Source organism: Carya illinoinensis, chromosome 1 (genome assembly GCF_018687715.1).
Source record: "Carya illinoinensis cultivar Pawnee chromosome 1, C.illinoinensisPawnee_v1, whole genome shotgun sequence".
Taxonomy (NCBI): domain Eukaryota; kingdom Viridiplantae; phylum Streptophyta; class Magnoliopsida; order Fagales; family Juglandaceae; genus Carya; species Carya illinoinensis.
The window spans coordinates 27,314,647-27,338,438 of record NC_056752.1 but is presented as its reverse complement, the minus strand read 5'-3'; the positions used below and the strand labels follow the sequence as shown (position 1 = coordinate 27,338,438).

The following is a 23,792-nucleotide window of genomic DNA, read 5'->3' as shown; positions in this document are numbered from 1 at the left end:
ACAGGGGAAACAACCACTAACTCTGCCCTTGGGCAGTCATGTTTCGCCAGCCTGACAAATTTGATCCTCCCTACCTATTGGACTAACCTCAGCATTCATAGGAACCTTGCATTTTCCTACTCTAATTCCCCCTCTTCTATTTCTTCTATTTGGAAAGGATCACCCTTTTGCACACCTTCCTTATCTGAACACAAATTATTTCCTGGCAAATCCATATCCCGTTGAACAACATCATTATCCTTCAGCCCAAAGGACTCTCCAATCTCGTGACTTGTAATGACCACATTTTATGCCTCCAATTCAAGATTATTCTTCAAATTCTGCACCACCTCTTCTTGCACAGGTTTCTCAATGTTGTTAAAATTCCCTGCCTTAGAGACTTTTGTCTCCCAATCTCAACCAGCCCTCTACTTTCCCACTTCACTATTTGTGTTTGCTTTGCCTAATTACAAGATTCTAGTGACTTCAAGAACTGCCTTTCCAAGATTTAGGTTCATATATAAGTTAAAACCATTAAATGATGATGACGCGATGGAACTCTTTCATCATTCAGCAAGCCTGCAAGATGGGAGCTCCTCTTACATTCCATATGGAAAAATGGTTAAAAAGGTACCATGCCAATTTGCAATGTTATTAGCAATTATATTTATACATTTTTAGGGAGGTATGCTTGTGAGTGAAGAAATCCATGATAAGCTTATTAAGTAGAATTTAAAAGTATATAACACCCTACCTACCTATAAAATCATGTTTGCACTCTCGCGCTGGCTTGTTTTATATTTGATACACCAATTGTTTTCAGAAGTTAAGAATATAAAGAAAAACTAGACATATAACCATCTTTTCATATTTCATGATGATTAATATGATTTAGATCAAATGAACTTTGACCAATATTAACCCCTTCAACCTTTAGCAAATAACTGATCCTTGAATTGCAAATAGTGAAACGTTGTGGGGGATTTTCACTAGCCCATACAATGGTTGGAAAATCACTCTATGGGCAGTTTGCCACAATATGGCCCCTTACAGTGGTGAAATGGTCTCGTGGTTATGGAAGGTTATCTAGGAGTTCCACATGGACAACATCCGTATAGAGATAAGGATAGCTGAGAAAGATATCAACTTGAACTAGCTTGCTAATCTTTTTTTAGAGTGAGAATTGCTTCATTTAGGATAAATGTTGGTGACACGATTAGGTATATCGTTTTATCTTCCTTTTTCATTTTCCCTTTTTATTACATAAAGAGCATGAAACTGGTAAATTTGAGGAATCTCAAGATTTGCACTCAAAGGGTAAGTAGGCAACAGAAAAGAGATAAAGGAACTATTTATAGGTTGAAACTGATTGCATGATTGTTCCTGCATTATATATCAAGTACGAGGAGCAGATAAAGAGGATATGGGAGAGGGTGAAGATGCAATGTAGAAGATTATACGACATGGTTGACAAGAGAGTGGTTAAGAACATGAAGAACAGGGTCCTCAAAATGAAAGAGGTGGAAAAGGAGAAGAAGGCTGAATAGAGAGTACTTCCTTTATTGGGAAAAGGCCAGCCGTGTATTTATACGATCATCATCTTCATGATTGCGTTGTTAGGAGGCATTTGGGTACTTGGAGTGCTTACTAGTTCCTCGTGTAATTTAAACTTCGTTTTGAATAAATTAGTAAGGCTATGCTTAATTATATATGTGATAAAAAATAATTAAGGTGGTTTGTAAGCTGATCATTGTATACATATACACGTATATATTAAGTTGTTTTTCCATCTATTTTATGATTATCATTTAGGGTCAGAAAAAAGAAAATTATTTACAAATTAGGGTGAAAATTCACTACAAAAAAAGACGGATTTGGCGGCGTTGGTTATGCGTCGGCAACTGTCCAAAAAACCGCTGCTAATTAATTCAATGGTTTTCTACCGGCGTTAACCGTTCACCGGTACTGGAGGGTCACTGTTTCCATATTTCGGCATTTGCGCAAACACCGGTATTTGTAAATCTCATTAGCGGCGTTTGTATGCAATGTAGCGGCATTTCTAAAACGCTGCAACAATACCTGCATTAATGGTGTTTCGCGAAATGCCGCCACTTTATCGTTGTCATTCCCTGGCATATACTAGTGGCGTTATTATAAACGCCGCAACTACTACATTGCCAACGCATCATATAAATTGTAGGCATTTATTTAAATGCCACTAATACTACGTTGGCAGTGGCACATTAAATTTGTTAATGGCATTTATTTGACCGTTGCCACATTTTAAAATAGCGGCGTTATGATAAATGCCGCTACTAGTAATTTGCCAACGCATCATATAAATTGATGGCATTTATTAAAATGCCACTAATAGTATGTTACAGCACATTGAATAATTTAATGGCGTTTGTCTAAACACAGCCAATGCCTCATATAACGACGGTTATGTAAATGCTGCCAATTGTACGCTGCTGTGTCATCATATAATTTTGCGGCATTTATTTAAATACCACCAATACTACTTTGGAGAATTTCTTAATGGCGTTTATCAAAACGATGCCAATTTTTAAAATAGCAGCATTAACATAAACGCCGTCACATTACGTTGCCAGCACATTATATAAATTAGCGGCATTTTGTTAAATGCAACTAATAGTATTTTGGCGAATTTATTAACGGTGTTTATCAAAACGACGCCAATTTTTAAAATAGCGGCATTAACATAAACGCTAGGGCTATTCAACCAGATTTTGGACCTCCAGAACCCGGGTTAACCCGTTTACAGACACGGTCCGAAACCTGGATGAATCCGAGTTTTTGAAACCTGAAAGTCCGGGTTCCAGGCTTTACCTGTTTTTTTTTTCAAAAGCTTGTATGTTGTTTGTTTATTTTTTTTCCCCCATTTTTTCTAATCTTACAACCTAAAATATATCAAAATGGAAAACTAAATTGAAGTAAAAAATAGCTAAATGTAGAAAACTATAAATATAAACAACTAAAAAAATAAAATAAATAAACAAATAAAAAAAATCGCCATGTAAAATGCATGCAACATACAAGATGCAATCGGTTATTACATTGTTTGAACTAATTTGCAAAGATCATTACAAAACAAATACATTGATTTAATTAAACTTCAATACACAACAATAAACTACAAAGCTTGGTCTTCTGTCCTTTCATACTCCTTGGTCTTCTATTAACTTAGCATGCTTCAAAAGCCTTTTTCCTAAGCTGCTGCAGAACCTATAGCATAAGAAAGCAAATATTAACTATAAAAAGAAACAGAGAGAAGAAACTCAATCTGAAAAAAACAACTTGTTCTTTCAAGGACCACCTCGCAAATCTAAGAAAGAGAAATGTAGGAGCCCCTGTAAACTGAAGCAATCATTGAAGCAAGTGGGGAACAACTTGAATGGACTCACATATTTTCTAAAGATGGGCAAATCAGGTGCAATAACAGGGATTCCAAAGATCATGGCTCAGATAAGCAAAGAAGAAAAACCTTGTAAATCTTGGTTGGAAGCATAGAGAACAATGTCAGCCATCAATAACACACCATTCACAAGCTATAGTGCCTTACAGAACCATGAAGAAGTCGTAGATGTGAAGCCAACCCGTACATGAAAAATTAGAGAATTAATTCACAATCCATAGAGAATACTCAAGCTACATAATGATGTCATGGGATGAGTTGCAAACATAAAAAGATTGACCATACACAAGGTAATTTTGAATGGCACCATAACATGATAAATTATCTTCATCTTTCCAAGGCTTCAATAGATTATTCTCCTTTCTTGATATTACTCATTCAACAAAAAAGAAAATAATTATATTTTGTGAATGCATGTATATATTTATTAAGGTACTACAAATGGTAAGTTTCTAGAACCAAGTGCTTCCAGAATTTCCTTACTAGGCTTTGAAAACAGAAGAGACATTAAACTGTTCAGTTTCACAAACCACTAAAGCCAAATAGACTGAATTAGAAACTAAATTTAAGCAGAAAATTGCATATATACATTGTGATCAAATCATAGACTACTTGAAATGAATCTCATCCAATTAAAAAGTTGAGGCGAACTTTACAACATTGAGCTACAAATTTAGCTTATTGGACTTTTGCCAGCCGTTATGCATAATAAGGTAAAAGAGTGTCATTCACAAGTTTGGAAAGAGTGGCACTTGCAGGTTTAAACAGCAGCTGAATATAGTAAAAGAGTGATATAATAACAGTAAGAGCACAATCTATAATAATGCACCAATGAGCAATTAATACCTGTAAAGAATCATCATACCCATCAGTGGAATTACCAAACAAAAACCCAAATTTAAATGAGCCTCCAAAATCATTCTTTCTTCCTTGCATACTTTATTAGCAGTGGTCCAATGGCATGCATAGCTACAACATAGTCCCACGCTGTTGCAAAAATCTGTCATTGTGAGAATGCATAAGCCTTTCAGAACTGGAGGCTCAAAACACTATTTATATTTAATGCAAACTTCATTAGAAGCCCAAAGAGGCACAACTTGAGTACACACTACACAGGATGTATATAAAGGCCACACCCAAGCAGCAAGAAGAAGGAGAAAAGAAGCAAAATTACTTGAAATCTAATAGGCTGGAAAATATTGTTCAGAACATTAAAAAACTTGATGGCCCCAATTATATTTATAAAATGATATGCACTAACTAAAGGATCAGTGCATAAACTTTTACCAACACACCCCTTTCACACCTAACTGCAACAACACATTAAATAAGTGTTTAAACATGTTTATCTCATAAATTGAGAAACAATTATGGTAATACAATAGTGATCATAAAAATAATACAGAAATGTAAGAACCACTCACCTTAAGCACATAACCTAGTTTCTGTAAATTCTTCATCACTGTAATCAACATCAAGGACTTTGGATTTTTCTTCACGTTTCCTAAGATCTATCAAACTAACATCATATACTTTATACCCATATTTAACAAAATAACAAAAAAAACCCAGATCTATACTTTAAATACAAGCAAGGAAGAGAGGCAAGCTTAAAGACATGTCAATACTAAAACGTGGTAGCCAAGATCTTCCATTTGTAGAGGTAAGCCTCTAAAGGTTTGAATAAAATACAAACTTTGTTATAAAGAAAAAAAATCATCTTCAATAATACCAGTTTGGAGCTCAAGGTATCCATATAACAATATAAAACCATATACTCTACATCCCAAAATAAAAAGCAATGATAGAAATGATGGGGCTTCAATGGAGCAGTGAACTCTCCCTTCAGAGCTACCCTTGGCCCAGATTCTTGAACTCCTCCCATCACCTGTGCTAGGCTAAATAAACTAAATATTAGTGATGAAAACGTCGTAGGCAACTACCTCTCGTCCTAGTTGCTCAGTGGTGGAGCAATCGGCTGTGGTGCATTCGGTCTATGCTTTCGAGAATGACGAGTGTTCCACCCATGGCTGCAGGTTGGCTATAACAGCTTCTCTCTCTCGGAGTGGGAAACTTGATTGGAGCATGATGCAAAAATAACTCCAAAACGTTGAGCCACTAATTAGGGTGGAATATTGAGGGAAAATAGGGCAGCGCTGATGGGAGGGAATGAGGATGCAGAGTTCACCATTTTGGAAAGAGAGGGAAATTTAAGTTCTCCTCAAAATTTTCGGCAGGGAGATTGGTGCCAATGTAATTTTCATTAGTTATTGTGTTTCACATTAATGTTTTGAGGGAACTTCTGTCTATCAGTATATGTACACATGCAACAGCCAATTAATGTTAATTACCTATTTTATTCTTCTTCTTTCCTTGTATATTAGATAATGTTAATATAATATATATACAGATAATAATAATATTATTATAATCTTAAACATGATAATATTATCATATTTATTCGATCATATGCTTTATATATAATATATATATATATTAATAACATTTATTACTTAGTAAAATCCCAATATATTCCTTTTGAAAATTGCATTAGTAAATTAGTAATACTAATATACATTAGTATATAATATATATTAATTACAATTTATACTTTATGGTCTTATACTAACACTATAATACTATTAGTAATAATATACGTTAAGTCTATATATAAATTATTATATAAATCACTATAGTATTAGTTATACCATACTATATATATCACATTAATTGATGCAATTAACAACCTTCGGAATAGGTAGGTATATATTTAAAGCAATATATGACCAAATCGATGGAAATCGTAGGATCAATGTTTTGTAATTGGTGCTATTTTGCGACCAAACTTCGCTTCTGGGAAAAAAAAATACAGCTAATACTCTTATATGTCGTAGTGAGCAGCTTGGCCATTGATATGATGATAAAAGATTCACAATTAGCTTGACCATATCACATGGTCATATAACAGTGATTCTGAATTTGAACTTTGACGCTACACTTTATCCTAATCAATCAAATCTTTCATGTGTGGAGCGCGCTTATTGAGGAGGAATCTTGTGCACTCGTGAGGGAAGTGTGCTATTTGAATTTATAATAAAATCTATCATAAACGTGAAGTTCATTATCATTTATAGAGCTTTTTCATAATTTTATTTTGAGCTTATAAAGTACTATTTGTATGAAATAATAATACTTCTACAACGATTTGCAACTTAAGTTATTTTTATTGAAATAATTCATGTTGCATTAAATGTCCTTCATTTAAAATAAAGTTATGGTATATAACTTTACATTATTCATTGCTCTTCATCTCTATCTCATTTAATTAATTATATTATACAATTCAAATAATAACTTCATTTGGACCTTGATACATTCCTTTTAGAATATTTATTTTATATAAATATTCTTAATTTAATAATACTTTAAAATTAAATTATGGTATATATCTTTCTCATTACTAATCTTTTATCTTACAAAATTCAAACCATTCATACGCACTAACCATTCAATTAAATGGTCATAGCAATTCAAGCCAACGTCCATCACACACACACACACACACACACACACACACACACATATATATATATATATGTATAATATGCATTACATCCGTTTAGTATGCCGCTGTTTTATCTTCCCCATTAATAGAAATAGGGTTCTCAAATGTTTGCTAATCACCATAAGGAGTTGCCGAATGTTTAGTGCACATTCATATATATATACTATAGCTTCTTATCATATATATATATATATATTGAAATTAACAGAATGTTATCATTGCTGTAGCAGAAATCGTTGGAGAACAACGTTGCGGCTTCAAACCTCCCACATAAGTATAGCGTTTGAACCATGCCCGATTTGTTGAGTTCTGGCTCCTACCCATACGTTTGCATTTTAACCATGCCTCTGTTCTGATGTTTTGATTGTATTTATTGTATTATATACTAGTGTTTGCCTTCTCAATATATGGTGTTTTGCAAGTAGATGAGCATAATTGTTTCCAAGCCGAGATACACAGCAACTCTTCCTTTCATTTTAAACTCAACCATACATGCTGATCAGCATGTATAAAATCTTAACCCAGCCCACATAACTCCATATTTCTACAACTCAAATGGCCTTGTTATGAGCCACACGGTAATCAAATCCACCCCAGTACACATACTCCATGGCATAGTGTTGGCTGTGTGAATAATATGATGATACGGTGAGATACAGACTAAGCGAATTTGTGTTACAGTGTTAATATTGGTTGTGTACTGAATATTGACAGTGGGATTCGATCCTTCTTAATCATGTTTGATTATTAACTTTCGGCTCTTCATTTTGTTTTGTACCCATTGCATGCCATTACAAAGATTGCCTTAATTTATATATAGCCCTAATGGCAGATCAATTGGTAAGTATCTTTGATTAGAAAAAATTGGTAAATATCTTTGATCAGTTGGTTCATTTATATAGCCCTAATAGCAGATCAGTTGGTAAATATCTTTTATATATAGCTCTAAATTCTGATAGTAGATTAGTTGCTAATATATAGTACACGAGTACTCTCTGGTATTATAAATGCAAAAATTTTCAAAATAGAAATTCAATACATTCACAAATTCACCAACTCTACCGAATTTACATATCCACCAGCAAATTTAAATTCGCCATACTCATAGTTATTATAAACATCAACTAGCAAGCCAAGGAGTGATTTTAAGAGGAGGTGAAGTTGTCCCCAAATCTTCAATACCTAAAAATAAAAATAAAAACTATCAAAACCTAGGCAACTTTAAAATTAAGTGAATAAATAAAATGAGACTTAAGAAACCTAGGCAAGTTTAAAGACTATCAAAACCTAGGCAAGTTGTTAAACTTAAATGGGTCCACAGAGAAAAAATAATATAGATTTATGATATCTTGATTGTCAATTTGGAGTTTGCACATAAATCCAACAATACTTATGCAAATTTATTTTTTATTTTGCAATTTTATGCTTATGGTTATATGCAAATTTATGCTTTATGTTGCTTCACTTTTCAAAGTTCAAAATTATTTTCCGTACTATGTTTTAAGTTATTAATGATCTTGCATTCTCATTCAATTATGTTTTCATATTTAAAATATAGTTAAGCTATGGACAAAAGTTGGATGAAAAAACCTCGACATATAAAAGAGTATGTCGATGGTGTCAAGGAGTTTTTGAAGTTTGCATGCGAGAATTGTGTTACTGATTCGCCAATTTGTATCCCATGTAGACAATGTGGATTACGTAAGATGTTCATGCCCAACATGGTATATGATCATTTGATTAGCTATGGAATTTCTCAAGGTTACACCATTTGGCATGCTCATGGGGAGAGAAAGGGAGAGGCATCTTACCATGCTACTAAAGCCCAAAATAATAATGAGCAAATAAATGAAGGCTTTAGTGGGATGAAAACCATGTTACATGATGTTTTCCCTATGTTTGATTCTGAAATAGTTGAGGTTGGGCCTGAAATACTTGTGGATGCTGGAGTGCAAAATGATAATATGTACGAGGAGCATCATTACCTAATAATATGTATGAGGTGAGAAGTACATGAATGAGTTAGGTCTTGGATACGAGAAGATCTTAGTATGTCCCAATGGTTGTATGTTATTTTGGAAGGAAAATGAGAATTTGGAAACATGCGTGGTATGCGGAGCTTCAAAATGGAAACAAAAAGAATCTATGGATGATAGGTCTAAAAAAGGTATAAGAAGTCCAGCGAAAATATTACGGTGGTTTCCATTAAAAACAAGGTTGCAAAGGCTTTTTATGTCATAAAAGACTTCTTCACAAATAATGGGGCACTAAGGCATCCAGCAGATGGCATGGCTTGGAAGACATTTGATTTAAAACATGATGATTTTGCCTCTGACCCCCGCAATGTTAGGCTTGGTTTATCTACATATGGCTTTAATCCTTTCGGTAACATGAGCATTCCCTATAGTACCTGGCCTGTTATGTTGGTACCTTACAATTTACCTCCTTGGATGTGTATGAAACGATCAAGTTTCATGTTATCATTGATTATACCGGGACCGTCATCGCCTTCAATGAATATAGATGTATACTTAGAGCCTCTAATATTAGAATTGAAGGAATTATGGGAGGTTGGAGCACCAACCTATGATGTTTGGTCCAGAGAGATGTTTACAATGCGCGCGGCTTTAATGTGGACGATAAATGATTTTCCTGCATATGGTGATTTTTCTGGGTGGAGTACGAAAGGTCATTTAGCTTGTCCTTGTTGTATGAGTAACACACGATCTAGATGGCTGAAACATGGAAAAAAGTTTTCCTATATGAGGCATAGACGATTCTTGCCAAGTGATCATAGGTGGAAAATGATGGCAAAAACATTTGATGGCACACGAGAAATTGATCCTTCACCTACTATGCCAACACCTGATGAAATTTCGGAACAATTAGATGATTTAAATTGCAATGACAAAACAGATCGTAAAAGAAAAAGAGTTGTGGGGTGGACTAATGTTAAGGAACACTCATGGAAGAAACGTAATATTTTCTTTAGTTTGCCTTAGTGGGAAGATAATTTATTGTGTCATAATCTTGATGTGATGCACATTGAAAAAAATGTGGTGGATAATATTGTTGGCACACTGTTAAATATTGATACAAAATCAAAGGATGGCATAAAGGCACGCCTTGACTTACAAGAGATGGGTTTGAGAGCACAACTCCATCCAGTTATAACAGTTGTAGACAAGACATATTTGCCTCCAGCTATTTTCACAATGAGTAACAAAGAGAAAGAAGACTTATTGAGGTTATACAAAATGTAAAAGTACCAGACGGTTATTCTTCAAATGTTTCATATTGTGTTAAGCTTCAACACCGTACTATAGTAGGCATGAAGAGTCATGATTGCCATATACTGATGCAACAGTTCCTGCCAATTGCATTACGTGGGTCATTACCTAAGAAGGTAATAGAACCATTAATCGAGCTATCTGGATTCTTCAGGGGAATTTGTTCCAAAACATTGCGGCTTGACGATTTAGACCGATTGGAATCTAGAATACCTAACATATTGTGCCAATTAGAAATGATATTTCCGCCGTCATTTTTCATGATTATGGTGCACTTGACCATACATTTAGTTGCAGAATGTAAGTTTGGAGGACCTGTTCATTATCGATGGATGTATCCCGTTGAAAGGTATGCTATAGTTATTGAATTAAAAACACATAAATCTATTAAAGTAAGAACATATTTTTTTTTTAAATAGTAAAAGTCATCTAATGATTTATGTGGTAGGTACCTAGATCGACTTAAGTTTCATGTGCGTAACAAAGCTACACCAAAAGGTTCCATTGCCAAAGGATATTTGTTGTAGGAATTATTAACATTTTGTTCTTGTTATTTAGAATCTGCTCGAATGGTTTTCAATAGACCATCTAGAAACCCGGCTGATTCTAAAGGGAAAGTTGTTGACGTTTGCATCGATTTTACGTCGTGGAACCAAGCACATCACTATATTCTCTTCAACTCTAATGAGTTCACTCCATTCCGCATGTGAGTTGCAATGCTTAATAAGTACGAATCAAATTACATTTCATTTATATTTGTGTAATTATAACAGACATTTGTGATGTCGTGAACATATATAGAATGCACTTGGAAATAATGAGGAATATAGTTGATGGGAATCATTTATCGAATGATGAATTACAGAAGAGGCACGAAGACCAATTTTGTAATTGGTTCCAAGACTACGTACGGATTACACCCCATTCAATAATGTATCACAAAATTTATTATGCCTCTATAGATAGTTTTCGTCATTTTAATCAATGCTAATAATCCAACCTTTCAGGTAATGAAAAAGGATGATAATGGAAGAAGTGAATTGGGCTATGAAGTCGTAATGCATTCTAAAGGTCCCATGCAAGTTGCCAAAGAATTTAAGCGAATTGTCATCAATGGCACAAAATATCGCACTAGGAATCACGAAACTGGGAAGAAAATTCAGAATTGTGGTGTTAGTGTGTGTACTGATCAAGATGGCCCTACTTGGTATGGCCAATTAACACGCATAATTGAGGTTATGTATTATGATGGGTCTCGATATGTGTTATTCAAATGTGATTGGGCAGACGTTGCTTAGGATAGAGGTTTTAAGGAGGACGAGTTTGGCTTTACAGTTATAAATTTTTCTCATCTAGTACACACTAGTAGTAAGATAACTGATGATCCGTTTCTTCTATCTTCCCAAGTATCTCAAGTATTTTATGTGGCAGATGAAAGATGCCCAAATTGGGTTGTTGTCGTTAAGACAAAACCCAAAGACATGTATGACACTAGTGAAGAGGAAGTGACTAACGATGATGAGGATGAATATTTAGTTAACGAATATTGTACTAACACTTCCAAAGATGAAGCTATTGAACCTGGTATTGACGATATTGTGTGGACACGAAATGACATAGATGGAATGATGATCGAAACTCCTCAATAGATGTTGAGTAAGAAATATATATATTTAGACTATTTAAAATGATATAACTTATCACATAAATCTATCTCATATCATGATCCAAATATTATTATTTTTATTGATTTGCATATATGTAAATTTGTTTTTGTATAGGTACAATGGGTCCAAAAAAGAAGGCAAAGACTACCATACCACATTTGCGAAGACAATCTACAAGACTACAAGCTGTCCATTGTGGGACACAATCTGATATGGCAACCCATTCATTACCCTCTGTTGATGGGCCACCCCTTTTCGTTGATAGGATGGTGGAGTCATCACCTTCTGTAGATTTTCCTTCCTAGCCATCATTATTTTTACAACAAAGGACCCAACCTTCTACATCAAGCCAAATGGGAGGCCAACCATCACCTTCTGTAGATTGTCCTTCCCAGCCATCATTATCTTCACAGCAAGGGACCCAATCTTCTGCATCGAGCCAAATGGGAGGCCAACCATCCACACATATGGAGATAAGTAGAGACCGAGCCATGCACATCTGTACCAATAGCACCTTGTTCGAAAGTAGAAAACGTCAACTCTTGTTCCGACATTGGAGATCATTTTGTTGTTGTAGTTGGTACTTTTTTGTTTTCCTTACTTATTAGTTATTTCACTATGAATGCAGATTTACAAAATACTAACAATGTTACTGAATCCATTTTTGCATATAGTAATGGAGATCAAGTAAAAAGACCATTGCACTCGATTCATGACATTTGGCATCTTCCAGAAGAGAAGTGAATTGAAATGGAGCTCAATAATCTTGGTCAACCCATCAAAAAGCAAGACTCAAAGGTGGTAAGGTTTGGTGGTCTAATAGGAGGTCGGTGCCTAAAACCATAAAGGAGGAAGCATGGGGTCTTATAAAGGTATGTTTTTTATATTAAAAGATTATTATTAATTAAATAGATATATTTTGAAATTTTTGTTAGAAAGCTACTCACTCACTTGTGTAAATTTATTTTGACAGTAGGGAAAGTTTAAAATTCCTAATGACAAATTGGATGTATTCAAAAAATGGATACTAAAGGACTTGGGGAAGAAATGGAAAGACTACAAGCATGAATTGAAGAAAAAATTACTTAATGAAAAAGACACATCTGCAACACAAGTTGTGGCAAGGGCAAGTCCTAATATGGTGGACTTAGAGCAACTAACAGAGTTGGCCAATCTTTGGTTCAATCCAGAATATATGGTAACAATGCGTGCATTTCTGTTATAGATTTATAAAGTCAACCAAATAGTTATTTTCATAATTCTCATAATCTCTGTGATGTTGTAGTCAAAATGTAATAAAAACTAGGAGCGTCGTAAGAAGCAGGTGATTGTCCACGGCGGATGATCAAAAAGTTTAGCAAGATATGCCCATGATGTGGTATTTATTTAATTAATATTTAGTTACTGTTGAATATTTGTTAGTTCTTTGTTTTTGATATAAGCGTTTAATCTAAAATACTGGACACAGAAAAAATCAACTAGGACATTGCCAAGTCGAGCCTAGTTTTTTGTCCAGACCCATAAGAAAAAGGATGACACACACTACAATGATGACACAAGGAAAAAAGTAGTATGTTTATTTTCAAATTTATTACTTTTTAATTTTAATGGATTTATAAAAGATGAAGGATATATAATGTGTATTTTTTACTATCTATTATAGGTTGAGATGGAGGAACTTTTAACACAGGATACAAATTCTATAGAAATAGGGTCTGGAGGAACCATGACTTGGGCATTAGATGATGTTTATTCAAAAGTTATGGGCCCAGAACGGCTTGGACGTATGCACAATTTGGGGTTTGGGCCAACCCCTACAAGACAAACTTGTCAACATTTACTACCAACGTCAAGCCAAGAAGATAGTTCATATCGATCAACCTTATTTTGGAATTTTTGGACGCTCATTTGAATTTATATTCAGGCCTCAGGACAAAATCAAAAAGAGAATGAAGTGGAAGAGAAAGATGAAGAAGAGGAAAATGCTGAAGAGGAAGATGAAGAAGAGGAAGAGAACGACGAGGACGATGATTGAGGGGATCATAAATGAGATTGTAATTGAGACTATATTTATGGTATTTGCCATATATCGACGTTTGCTCTGTTTGGTGGTATTCATAACTTTTCTTAATTGAGACTATATTTATGGTTATGCCATATATATATTGACGTTTGTTATGTTTTGCTAACTTGGAATAGGACGGATTATAAAAGGAGAAGTGTTGGATTATGAGATATTGTGAATCTTAGTATGATGTTTAACATACTTTGTCATAACGTTCGCAAGCACCACATTATTTTTTTAAAAAGAATAAATATGAGATACATATTAAAAGATTAAATTTTAAATAATAGACTATTTTTTTCAAAAGGAATGTTGTACGACACTTGCACAATTTTTGGGGGAATTTTCGTATCTTTTAAATAAGTTTTTTTATTTTATTTTATTTATTTTACTACCAGGTGCGTTTATAATAGTCTTCACCGTTGACACTATATATTAATATCGGCATAACAATATATACACCGGCGCATTTATAAATTACTGGCATTTCATTGATCAATTTTTGACATTTTATAAACACCACCAATATATATAATTATTTCTGGCATAACAATATAAATGCCAGAAAACTACTAATTTACCGGCATAAAATTAATCAATGGCTGGCATTTGTTTAAATGATATAAACGCCGAATAACTAAACAATTTACCGGCGTAAACTCTATCAATTGTCGGTGTTTTCTGAAATGCCGCTGATTCTATATATTATTACCGGTGGTATACTATAAACGCCGACAAACACAGTTAATATAATGACGTATAATTAATAAATTATTGGCGTTTGTTTAAATGCCACTAAAAACATATATTATGACCGGCGTAACAATATAAACGCCAGGAAACTACTAATTTCCCAGTGCATCATTAGTATATTGGCAGCGTTGTTATAAATGCCACCGAAGCTATATATAGTTATCGGCGTAAAAATTTAAACACCAGGAATCTAAAAAATTTACCGACGGAAATATTTAGCGCTAATAAATTTATATATCTACCGGCGCATACACAAACGTCGGGCATATAAATGCCGCTCTTTCTATATATTATTACCGGTGGTATACTATAAACGCCGACAAACATGGTTAATATAATGGCGTATAATTAATAAATTATTGGCGTTTGTTTTAACGCCACCAAAAACATATATTATGATGGGCGTAACAATATAAATGCCAGGAAACTACTAATTTCCTGGTGCATCATTACTATATTGGCGGCGTTTATAATAACGCCGCCAAAGTTATATATAGTTATCGGCGTAAAAATTTAAACGCCAAGAATCTCAAAAATTTATCGGCGGAAATATTAATTAGCACCGGTAAATTTATATATCTACCGGCTCATACACAAACACCGTGCATATAAATGCTGCCAATACCTCCCTTTTTTATAGATATTTAAATTATTTTTTTTTATCATTGATGTAGACGATATAAAAAGAACTTTATTTGTAGAATAAAAACTTTATGTATAGTCACTTTTATGTAGTATTTGCGTATTTTACTAATGTAATTGGTTGTGTTAATTTTTTTGATATAAAATAATTATTTTAACTAATTTAACTAATTATATCAGTGGATTATGTAAAAAGTAAGCAAAAGTGACTTTTGATTTGCAGAAAAAAAGTTTAAGTCAAAAAAGGTCTTGATTAAACCAAGGGCGGCTACCACATAACTTTTGAAGTTGTTTTTCAGTACTGCGTGTGCGTGGATACACACATATATTTCGATTAATCTAAAACTCAACACTCCATTTTGTTTAAGTTGTAAGAAGTTTAATTTTACAAGGTGTCTCACACATTCTATACTCTAATGGCTTTATGCTAGCTTCATTAAAGTAATATATAATTTGAGTTATAATAGGATACGAATACCTCTAGATTTCATAAAAGTCAAGAAATCTATTTAAGTACTGATCGAGAAGGTTAGAAGGTTCTTAACTACGACATAATGGTGCCTTTAGTCATTAGCAGACATTTGGAGTTAAAGTTATGATGGTGATCATTCTCTCGTAACCATATCAACTCTTCGTTAAATTACTCAAAAAGAGGTATGCTTTCTATTACATATGATTTTATTATATTCAATACTGTAGAGTATAGATTGTCGAAGATCCTTTTAGAAATTAAAGTTTCATGTTAAAAATATTTAACCTAAATTCAATTCATTCCAAGTCAATACATCAACTCCTTATTTTAAATTTCAGCCACTGAACATTCAAAGTTCTATATTCTAACCATTTTCCTTAAATATTTCAGTGCTCATGTACGTGCAAGCCACAACACTCACACAACAACAAAAAACAATCAAGGTTTAAATAGAAATGAATATGGGTGTGTCAGTAGTATCATATCTCTCGATGAAGGTTTTGTTGTGGGTTTTAGTGGTTTTTGTTCAAATTTGTGAGCACAAGGGTTGCTTGGATGAAGAGAGAATTGGTCTGCTTCAATTGAAGTCATTCCTTATGTCCAATTATTCAGACTGTCTTCTTCGTTCATGGGTTGATGGCTCAAAGATCAGTAGTACTCAATGTTGTGATTGGGAGTGAATCACGTGCAACTCCACCACAGATCCTTTTTACCATCCTCATTATTAGAAAAAAATAGTGGTTTTTGAGGAGAGATGGTTGCTATATGTGTCTCTATTGGAGCCTTTCAAGGAGTTAAGAAGTCTTGATTTATCCTTTAATGCAATTGGAGGTTGGATATCAAATTAAGGTATGCTGTGAGGAATATTGAGGTGTATCTATAATATTATGCCCCAAATATTAATTATTACAATACACGAATTCTACCGTATTAAACACTGATTAACATTTTAAGATTCACAGTATTAATAATTAAAAGTCCTTGAATCAAATAATTAAAAGAAATCTGTCCAATTGGGAGCCACTTTTCACCTTGTAATGGTGTTTTAATTGGTATCTCCTTCCTTGCAAAGTGTGGTTTCAATTAAAAACTCTAAGGTAGTACCCCAAGTAGGCTTTTTGTTTTAACTCTTCTATTAAAAAGTTCGATCTATTCCTTTGTATTAATAGACATATGATTTTACAGCCTACAGATTTATTTAGCCACGCAATTATTGTTAAGCATACACGTTTTTAACTTTTTAATTTAAAAAACGATATATTATACTATTTATTAAGTGCTAATTAGTTATGCATAGCCGTGCTTGTAGATTTAGGATGCGGCGCCAGTCCTGATGATATCACCTTTACAAATGCAAAGCTAGCGTATATATGAAAAGGGAAGAGCTTTGCCTATGAAGAAATCTTATGAAAGAACGTTAAGAAACTGACTTGGCTTATTCAATCTCTAAACTTAGTTTGTTTTTTTTTTTTTATTCATAGTTTTTAGTTTTCGTATCATTGATGTTTAAGACTATAAAACTCACAATTAGGTACTCCCATTATAAAACTAGCAAGATGCCACATGTCAGTTTATCATTGATTGACATGTGACAATATCGATATTCCATGCTAGCTTATTGAAGATTGACATGTGGCGTACTGATGCTAGCCACATGGCAATCGTCCTGGTATTTCTCTAATAGGAGATTCACAAAAGTATCTAATTATAAGTTTTTTCTTTTACTTTTAGATAACAATGATATGAATGCTTATTTGCTAAAATATGAAAGGCTTTTAATTTTTTCTTCCAATAATTTTTTCTTGCAAGGTTTTGAAAGGCTTGTCGTGTTGAGAAATTTGGAGACATTAAACCTCAATTACAATAGCTTCGATGACCGCATCATACCATCTCTAAGCGAACTTACGTCCCTTACCACATTGAGTCCTGTGTTTAATCTCTTGGGTGGACGAGTAACAATAAAAGGTATTCTACTATATATATATATGTATGTATATGTATGTATCTATATATATTTATGTATGTATGTATGTACATATAAGTACCTCGTTTATTTTTTTCTAATCCATGCATATGCAGTTCATATAAGCTGATCTAGAAGATCGAACTATATATTATACGCTCTAGAATTTTAACTGCTAAATACAAACATTCTCTTATAATTGTTTTTTCCCTTTAATTTTACAATAAAATAAAACAAAATAACTACAGGTTGGAACAACTTGTCAAGATTGGATAACTTGGAGATATTAGATCTAAGACTCAATCATCTCATTGACAATCCCTTACCATCATTGGCTGCAGTAAATCGCTCATAAATCTGAATCTTGCTCAATATCAATTGACAGGATCAATTCTAGTTAAAGGTATGTCAATTATTCATATCTCCGATCAATTGCAATCAGACAATTATCATCTTTAATAAATTTGAAGAAGTTGGATTTAAGTACAAAGAAACTCGATGCAAGTTGCCTAGCTATTAATCCATGGAAAATGCTTGGGGGACCAACCGATAGACTGGTCCCGGCCCCAAATTGATTAATACATGTTTTTTTTTTTTTGCTTGATAGTTGAGAAAGTGATTATTAGTGAATTTGTATATTTATTTTAACCTCAAGATGTTTAAAAAATATGTAAAAGAAAAAAAAATACCAAATTGCAATAATCAACTATCGTTACCTTTTATCGGTACCAGTAGCAAGATCCTTAATCCATTTGGTTTAGCTTAGGCCCTTAGGGACATATTGATTATTCTTTGGATTTGTAATTTTGACTTTTTGACACATGCCATTTATATACAAGATCCAATACAAAAAAAAAATGCTTAAGAACCATTTGCGATGAGAATGAATTCATTCTCTTTGCAAAGGAATGTTTTTGTTGCCACTATCTGACCACAAATAAACATTTTTCTTTTAACGAGGTATATATATATATATATCTTGTATATAAATTTGTACCTATATTACTTATGATTATTTTTTTTTTTTTGATAAGAAACATAGCAATTTCTTCATTAAACAGCAAAATTACATCATAGCTTTAGACCAAATAATTTGAGAGATACATTCAGGAAAAGAATCCCACCAAACTATCAAATCATCTAGACGCTTAGCATATCTTGCTAAGTTGTGAGCTGCCTCATTTGCCATGCGCCCCTTGTATTGAACTGAACATCTTGGTATTCTCTTCATCAACTCTTTCACTTCATGAACTACATTACCCCATGCTGACCTTGACTCCAAACTATTGTTTAATTCTTCTACCAACATTAAAGAGTCACTTTCAATAAGCAAATCTGGAATGCCCATTGGAATGCATAGTTGTAAACCTCTCAATATTGCTAACAACTCCACCTCCATGGGATTTGTCACCCCATTTTCCTTCTTGCTTGCTGAAAACAGGACCACTCCTCTATCATTCCTCAACAACATTCCTACCCCAGCTCGATCTTGATCTTCAAAAATAGCTCCATCCACATTGAGCTTCAAAGCACCTGAAGATGGAGGCTGCCAACAAGAGTATTTAACCTTCCTCGGATGCCTCACATCTCTAACCTCTTTATATTCTGCTGCAATAGATAAAGCTTTATCAATAGCCATATCAGGTTGTATAGTTATTTGCTCAAAAATCTGTTGGTTTCTCCTATACCACATGCCCCATGCTATAAGGAAAAATTTTTCAAGATCACCAAGCCTTCCCTTTTCCATGACCTCCATTGCAAGCTGTATGACCTCCTTCTGCACATCACTATTTAATAAACCCGGAAAGTGCTTATACCATGACTGAATTATCATTGAACAATAACATAATGCATGCCCTACATCTTCCTCATTATTACACCACACACACTGATCTTCATTAATAACAAACCTCCCCTTAAGATTGGCACGGGTTGGGAGACCATTCTTGCAAGCTCTCCAAGCAAAGATCTTTATTTTGTTGGGTAGCTTCAGCTTCCATAACTTTGTCCAAAACCTAGTATAATCATTAGCATTTGAACACTCCCCTTCTTGTCTATTTATGTTTTGAAAATAGTCATATGCACTCTTTACACTAAACACTCAATTCTTCTCATTGTCCCATATAATGCAATCAGACCTTGCATCATTACTGATCAAAATTTTCAACACAGATTCTGCTGCAGCAGGTGGTAACAGCCTTCTAACCTTTTCAATATCCCACCATCTTGTGTTTTCATCAATAAGGTCTTCAACCATAAGTGTTTCATCAATATTTGCTTGTGTCGAATGTTGCAACACTCTGTATCCAGGTATCCAATAATCTTTCCAAACCTTTATTGATTTACCATCCCCAACTCTCCATCTGCAGCCCCTCAGCATATCATCTTTTGATTCCCATATACCCCTCCAAACGTATGAAGGGTTAGAACCCAGCCTTGAGTTATTAAAATGTGAGGAAGGGAAATATCTTGCTTTATAACTTATGCAGAAGTGTATCCTCCTCTGTCATGATCCTCCATGCTTGTTTTGCAAGAAGAGCTTGGTTAAAGATTTTCAAGTCTTTAAAACCCAGCCCTCCTAACACCTTTCTCTTGCACATTTTCTTCCATCCTACCCATCTAATTTTCTGTTCCTCCTGCTTCTGACCCCACCAAAAGTTTGCCATTAATTGTTCCAACTCACTACAAAGAGTAGCTGGTAATTTGAAACAACTCATGGTATAGGTAGGAATGGCCATTACAACAGCCTTTAACAGCACTTCCTTGCCTCCTTGGGATAATAACTTCTCTTTCCACCCTTTCAGTTTATGCCAAACCTTATGTTTGAGATCAGAGAAAGCTTGCTTCTTCCCTCTTCCAACTATAGGTGGTAAGCCAAGGTATTTGTCATATTGTTGAAAATGTTGAGCTCCCCATAAGTCCATGATCTCCTGCTGGGTACCTTGATTCACATTCTTGCTAAAAATCATTGAGGTCTTTTCTGTGTTGACTTTCTGACCAGATGCCCTTTCATAAATGCCAAGAAGATGCTGTATATTCAAACAAGTTTGGACATTTGCCCTGCAAAACAGCAAACAGTCATCTGCAAACATAATATGGTTGAACTGGGGAGCACCATAACAAATCCTCAAGCCTTCAATCTGTTTTGATATTTTTGCATGCTTCAGAAGAGAGATTAATCCCTCTGTACATAAAAGGAATAGGTAAGGAGACAATGGGTCCCCTTGCCTAATCCCTCGAGTTGGGAACAAAGGGCCTTTTGGTTCTCCATTCACCAATATGGAAAAAGATACTGATTTAACACACCCCATAACCAACTTAATCCACTTCTCATGAAACCCCATTCTCTTCATTATAACTTCTAAGAAACTCCATTCCACCCTATCATAAGCTTTACTCATATCAAGCTTTAATGACATAAAACCTTTCCTTCCACTTCTTTTTTGTCTCATAAAATGCACCAACTCATAAGCAACAAGAATATTATCTTTTATCAATTGACCAGGGACAAAAGCAGATTGTGACTTGGAAATAACAGTTGGCGGGATCTCTTTAAGCCTATTAGCTAAAACCTTGGAGATCAATTTATAAAGGACATTACATAAGCTAATAGGTCTGTAATATGTAATCCTCTCAGCCTGTTTTTTCTTTGGAATCAAGGTAATATATGTATGATTTAACTCATCAGGAAACTGACCTTGATTGAGAGCTAGCAGAACTGCTTTAGTAACATCCTTGCCAATAACATACCAGTATTTTTGGTAAAAGAGAGGCGCCATCCCATCAGGACCAGGAGCTTTATTAGGATCCATTTGGTGTAGAGCCATAACCACTTCCTCTTCTCTGAATTCCTTCACTAAATTCTCATTCATCTCAGCATTGACCCTGCCCCTTATGCTGTCTAAAAATTCCATCTGTCCTTCCTCAGCTGAGGATTTAAACAAAGTACTAAAGTACTCAAGAATCACTCCTCATTAAATTTCCAATCTCCATTCTCCCCCCTTAGTCCCTCTATCCAGTTTTTCTTCCTTCTCTGAGTAGCCTTATTGTGAAAAAACCTGGTATTTGAATCCCCTTCTTTCAACCATAAGGATTTCAATCTTTGTCTCCACATGATTTCCTCTCTTTCCATCCAAACTTGCATTGCTGCTCGTGCCTTGCTATGCTCATCTCTTCTTTGAAAACAGGGATCACTAGACTGCAACCACTTCAATTTGGATCTAGCTTTCTGTAAACCTTGCCTCACATGCCCAAACTTAGACTTGTTCCAGGAAGTAAGCTTTTCTCCACAGCCTTTGATCTTTCTCATCACAGCACTGCAGCCATCAGCAACTTGTTCCTCATACCAGGCATTCTCTATAATAGTCTTACAATCAGGTGAATCCACCCACATTGCCTCAAACCTATAAGGTCTCTTACTTCTTCCTTGCACATGTACCTCATTAGCTCTTAGAATAATAGGCAAGTGATCTGAGTATGTAGCAACACCATGTTGGACTCGAGCCATAGGATAATACAATCCCCATCTATGATTAGAGAGGACTCTATCCAACCTCTCACTAATACTACAGGCAGGTTCTCTTTTATTACACCAAGTGAAAGGAGGGCCAAAATAACCAAGGTCTCGTAGTTCACAATCATCGAAGACATCCCTAAAATCCTTCATCTGTCTTTCCACCCTCTGTACCCCTCCAGACTTCTCATGACATCCCAATATTTCATTGAAATCCCCCAACACTACCCATGCTTGAGAAGAAAGCACATTCAAAGCTCTGATTAATGCCCATGTTTCATGCCTTTTTATTACTTATGATTATTAAGTTAATGTCCTGAAGTTTGAATCTTGCATATATAGTTCATAAGCTATTGAACACGAACTTTCTTCTAAACACATTCTCATATAGTTTTTTCCCCCAATTTTACAAGAAAATAAAACAACTACAGGTTAGAAAATCTTTTCAAGATTGGAGAACTTAAGAGATATTAGATCTTAGTCGTCACAATAACCTCAAGAGTCAAATTCCTTAAAAATTTGAATCTTGCCGGAAATCAATTTACGGGATCCTTTCCATCCACAGGTATTTCAATGATCATTCATATTACATTATAGAATCTCCAATTAATTGCAATCATGCATAATTAAAAAAAACCGGGGGGGGGGGGGGGGGGGGGGGGGGGAGGGTGTCCAACATATAAGATTATTAAACACGTTGGTGTTGTATAGAAAAGAACCTTAATCTATATTACAAAAAGAGATGCCTATTTATACACAGCTAATTATTTACATGAAAGGAAAGAGTAATTAAGGTGCTTGCTATACAAAATATTACAAGAGCTTGAATGAAGGGAATAGACAAAAGTAAACTCCATGAATTATGTGCAACTGCATTCAAGGGATATTGATATGCATGATTTTTGGGATAATCTATTACACCCCCGTAAGATGGTGCTCCCATCAGTGACACCAATCTTGGACCTTAATAGTTGAAAACTTGGACGAGATAAGGCCTTAGTCATTAAATCAGCAAGCTGATCATGAGTAGACATATGAGCCACTTGAAGAACTCCTTTGCTAACATAATCCCACATGAAGTGGAGGTCAATGGAAATGTGTTTCATGCGAGAGTGAAGTACGGGATTAAGACTTAACTGAGTAGCACTGATATTATCACAAAGTATTTTTGGTGGAGACTTCAAGGTGACACCAAGTTCATGGAAGAGGGATTGAAGCCATGCAAGTTCAGAGGTGGCACTAGCAAGAGCCTTGTATTATGCTTTGGTGGAGGAGCGAGCCACAGCACGCTGTTTTCAAGTGCACCAGGAGATAGGATTAGCTCCAAGGAAGATTATATAGGCTGAGGTAGATCGGTGGTCATCAATACTCCCGCCCCAGTTGGCATCTGAGTAGGCGAGAAGGTGTGGAGCAGTAGAGCGACAGAGATGAATGCCATGGTAAATGG

The 23,792-nt window shown here is 34.7% G+C and overlaps 1 protein-coding gene across 1 annotated transcript; it reads right to left on the bottom strand.

The window, feature by feature from the left end:
* Window positions 1–21,796: 21,796 nt before the first annotated feature.
* LOC122278791 lies at window positions 21,797–22,498 on the bottom strand. The gene has a single exon (XM_043089029.1). The coding sequence runs from the start codon at window positions 22,496–22,498 to the stop codon at window positions 21,797–21,799; it is 702 nt and encodes a 233-aa protein (XP_042944963.1).
* Window positions 22,499–23,792: the final 1,294 nt, after the last annotated feature.

What these genes read in the sequence shown, in the direction of transcription:
- LOC122278791 (XM_043089029.1), bottom strand. Translation starts at nt 22,498, where the DNA reads ATGAAGGATTTTAGGGATGTCTTCGATGATTGTGAACTACGAGACCTT.